The sequence below is a fragment of the Aptenodytes forsteri genome, unplaced genomic scaffold, assembly GCF_000699145.1.
Source record: "Aptenodytes forsteri isolate BGI_AS27 unplaced genomic scaffold, ASM69914v1 Scaffold523, whole genome shotgun sequence".
Taxonomy (NCBI): Eukaryota; Metazoa; Chordata; class Aves; order Sphenisciformes; family Spheniscidae; genus Aptenodytes; species Aptenodytes forsteri.
Window position 1 is genome coordinate 578,923 of NW_008794159.1, and position 3,701 is coordinate 582,623.

General features: G+C 39.6%; 1 protein-coding gene across 1 annotated transcript in view; it reads left to right on the forward strand.

The window, feature by feature from the left end:
• Window positions 1-3,701, forward strand: part of ACAD11 (acyl-CoA dehydrogenase family member 11) — a 40,822-nt gene that overhangs the window by 25,218 nt on the left and 11,903 nt on the right. Inside the window, 4 exon segments of the mRNA XM_019472326.1 lie at window positions 768-802; window positions 804-835; window positions 2,373-2,458; window positions 2,652-2,723. Of these exon segments, the coding sequence (XP_019327871.1) occupies window positions 768-802; window positions 804-835; window positions 2,373-2,458; window positions 2,652-2,723 (225 nt within the window).

A 3,701-nucleotide genomic window follows, 5' to 3' on the forward strand; every position in this document is an offset into this window, starting at 1 on the left:
GGTGGTGTTGGTTTGATGGTTGGACTCGATGATCTTAGAGGTCTCTTCCAACCTTAATGATTCTATGATTCTATGATTAAAATGCTAGCTTTATGCCACAAAGACTTGTATCAAATAATGTTATCAATGGCTTGAAATGCTAGCAGATTATTTTCAGGTAACAATTTCCACTCAGATCTTTCTTTGAAGTGCAAACTAAAATCATTTGCGTAAAGGGGGGAAAAAACCTTCATTCCAGAGAAGGTACGCTGAAGTAGTAGTAAAGGCATCATGGTAATCCTTTAATAGCCTTATTTGCATAATTTGGTTATAATGTGGTCGGCATTTCATTCCCACATAGATCCTCCAGTCTTTATAGCTTTAAGAAGTTTTACTTTTCAAATGGCAGCATCTCACCTTGAGGTGTGCTTTTGTATCGCACTTATTGCTTAGCTGTAATGGAGACAGAAGTAATTAGGTTCCATTTCAAGTACCTTCTTGTTCTCTTTTACATAGGAATAGATGATGGAGCTGGTTCCTGGAGGGTTTGGATGTTTGGCTTTTCATTGTTCCCCTCCCCACAAGTCAACTCCCTTTTACATGTTAAGCAATAAGATGTATTTTGTTTAAGTCTGATTACTCAGAGTATAAACACAGAAGTAGATCGCATGCTTTTGCTCCTGTATCACGAAAGGAAGGGAGTAAGACTTGTTCATATGAAACTTCATTTGGTTCTACATTGAGATTTTAATATTGAAAACTATTTTTGTGTTTGTGACTTTTTTAAGGTGCTGGGAACCCAAATTGCAAAGTCACAATTGTTAATGGGCAAAACGAAAAACTCCTCAGCCTCCAGGTAAGGATTCCGAGGAGATTCAAAGAGTTACCTAAAACTTGTTTCCTGGAGGAGTCACTGCTTGCAAAAATTTTGTTAAGTGGAATACCATTAATTGCCTTGATCAGTTGGATGTGCTTGTGAATTACAGAGGAGTTTTAAACCTGTGCATGTGTCTGTTTAGAGAAAAATGTTGCTGACCAAGCTCCTGTTTTGCTGTCAGCTGCTGATGACTGAAGCCTCCCAACCTTTTCACTGTCACCAGCTTGCATCCACGTGCTTCCCCCCCTCCATTGCACTAGCTCTAGTGTTCATGCAGCTGTGTGATGAATTGGATCAGGAAATTTTGGGGGGTTCACTAACTTTATCTTGGTCACCTTAGTTTTAGTCTGCATCAGTTGTTCAACCAGCAACTATCTCTGGCTTATAATTTATTTCATAAGTATAGTACATAAAACAATTAACAAGAGTAAGAATTGCTTGCTTAAATCATAATAAAACCAAAACTTTTCAGAGCTTCCCTGAACAGAATGAGTACAAGTGGCACATCAGAGACCTGAAGTTATCTACCAGGTTTTTCACAAAGTTATCTGTAGGTATAGAAAGTTAAGTTTGAAACATGGGATGTTTGTTATGTGAAGTTGTGTGAGCAGAGAGCAGTGCACATATTTAATCGGACCTACTCATTCCATTCCTATATGTGTAAATATAATACTTCCCTCTTCTTGTTTAAAATAAATGTTGTTCAACTCTTATTACCAAACTAAAATTGTCTTTTACAAAAACTTACGCAAGTGATGAATAAAATGCTTCGTGACTGATTTCATTAAAATCACACAGCTTGTAATACAAAAGAATTGGAACATTTATATCTCTAAGTTGGATTTTAGCCCAAATTCCACTGATTATCTTAAGTTTTTAGATTTGGCTAGGTTCCATTGAGAAGTAAACAGTAACTTGCTTACAACATACAGGATGGTTTGTCCAACGGCTGTACAGACAGTGGCATCTGTTGAGCTCTTTGAAGCTGAACGGAAGTTCATGGAGGAGATTACTGCACTTGCTAGAACTGGAGACTGAATTCAGGGACCTGGGATGTCACCTCCAGTTCCGTGTGACTACTAACTGACCTTAAATATTCTGAAGGAATTTAAACATGGGGATTCTTTTCCTAAACTATAGGCAAGCCAAGATGGTGATGATGATAAACATATTTTGAGAACAAAAAAGAAATGCGCGGGGGTGTGGGTGTGGGTTGTGGAGGAAATGGACTGGGTGATACAGAAGTACTTGCACAGAAGTGACAGAACTAGTAGTTTTTTGGTCGTGGTGCATTAGATGCCAGTAGAACATTTTTACACGTTGACTGGTGATTCAAGGAGTGTTGAAGCATGCATGCCCACTGCATGCAGGCAGGAGGGCTGTAATCGGTATAGGTAAATCTCAACATGGGCTTTATGCGAGTGCTAAATTGAGGATAGAAAATAAAAACAGTGGAGGGAGGGGACAGAAGGGAGGCTCAAAGTTAATTGTAACTTGTGCATTTTGTCTTGATCAGGTATGAGCAGCACAGTATGATCATTGTTCCCATGGACACTCCAGGGCTGAAGCTGATAAGACCCCTCTCAGTGTTTGGCTATCTGGGTAGGTGATAATATTTATCAGCTATATGTGTATTAATTTGTTAGTAATCTCAGGAGCTGCAGTAATACTAATAAATATTGTATATGAAATAAATCAGTAAAATGCATACATAGAAAAAGGGTTAGGAATTGAAGGCCTGTATTTTTATCTTCCTTTGTTTTACCCTGCTGTTGTGTTTTCTCTGTCCCTGTAGATGAGATCCATGGAGGACATTTTGAGATACACTTTAATGATGTGCGAGTACCTGTCTCCAATATAATACCAGGTGAGTTTCAGTTTTAATTCCTTTTTAATACATACATCAATGAACCAAGTTTTATGAAATGGTGGTATATTTCATGAATCACCATAAGTTATTGTAAACAGCTACGGTCAGTTAAGCCAGGGTCTCTAACACATGTAAGAGGGAGCCCACTCTTCCTTTAGCAGTCTACCTGCTGCTTGAATGTAACTTGTTTAGAGCAGAAAGGTGATTAAAGGAAGCAGGGCATCTGTAGCTGTCATGCGAAAATCACTTCCCTGAAGTAGAGCAAAGCAGACACTGTCAGTCAGTGGAGTTCTTTCTCCAGAACCAGTTCTCATAGACTTTACAGACTTTTAAAAAGAGTGTTCTGCTGTAGTCTGTGGCCATCCAAGCCTGGGTGCCTGCAGACTTAGCAGAACTGAAAAAAAAAAAAGAAAGAAAGAATGAGCAGGCCAGCACTGTGACCTTCTGCAGGGAGAACTTTGCTCTACTTCTCACTTAGAAGAAATCAGGATTTACAGTATTTCCTCTCTGCTATTTTTATTTCCCTGAAAGAGCTTCCTCTCTTGAATAGCCCTAGGACCTGGAAACCTCAAAGTCTTCCCCCAAATTCTCATACCAAATTTCATATATGTGTTTTTCAATGTAAGATTAACAACATTTAAATTAAATCAGTGTCCTGGTTTCGGCTGGGATAGAGTTTTTTTCATCCTGGTAGCTGGTAGAGTGCTGTGTTTTGGATTGAGCATGAGAATAATGTTGATAACACTGATGTTTTAGTTGTCGCTAAGCAGTGTTTATACTAAGTCAAGGACTTTTCAGCTTCCCATACTCTGCCAGCAAGGAGGTGCATGAGAGCTCGGAGGGGGCTCGGAGGGGGCACAGCCAGGACAGCTGACCCAAACTGGCTAAAGGGATATTCCATATCATATGATGTCATGCTCAGTATATAAGCTGGGGGGAGTTGGCCGGGGGGCAGTGATCACTGCTCAGGGACTG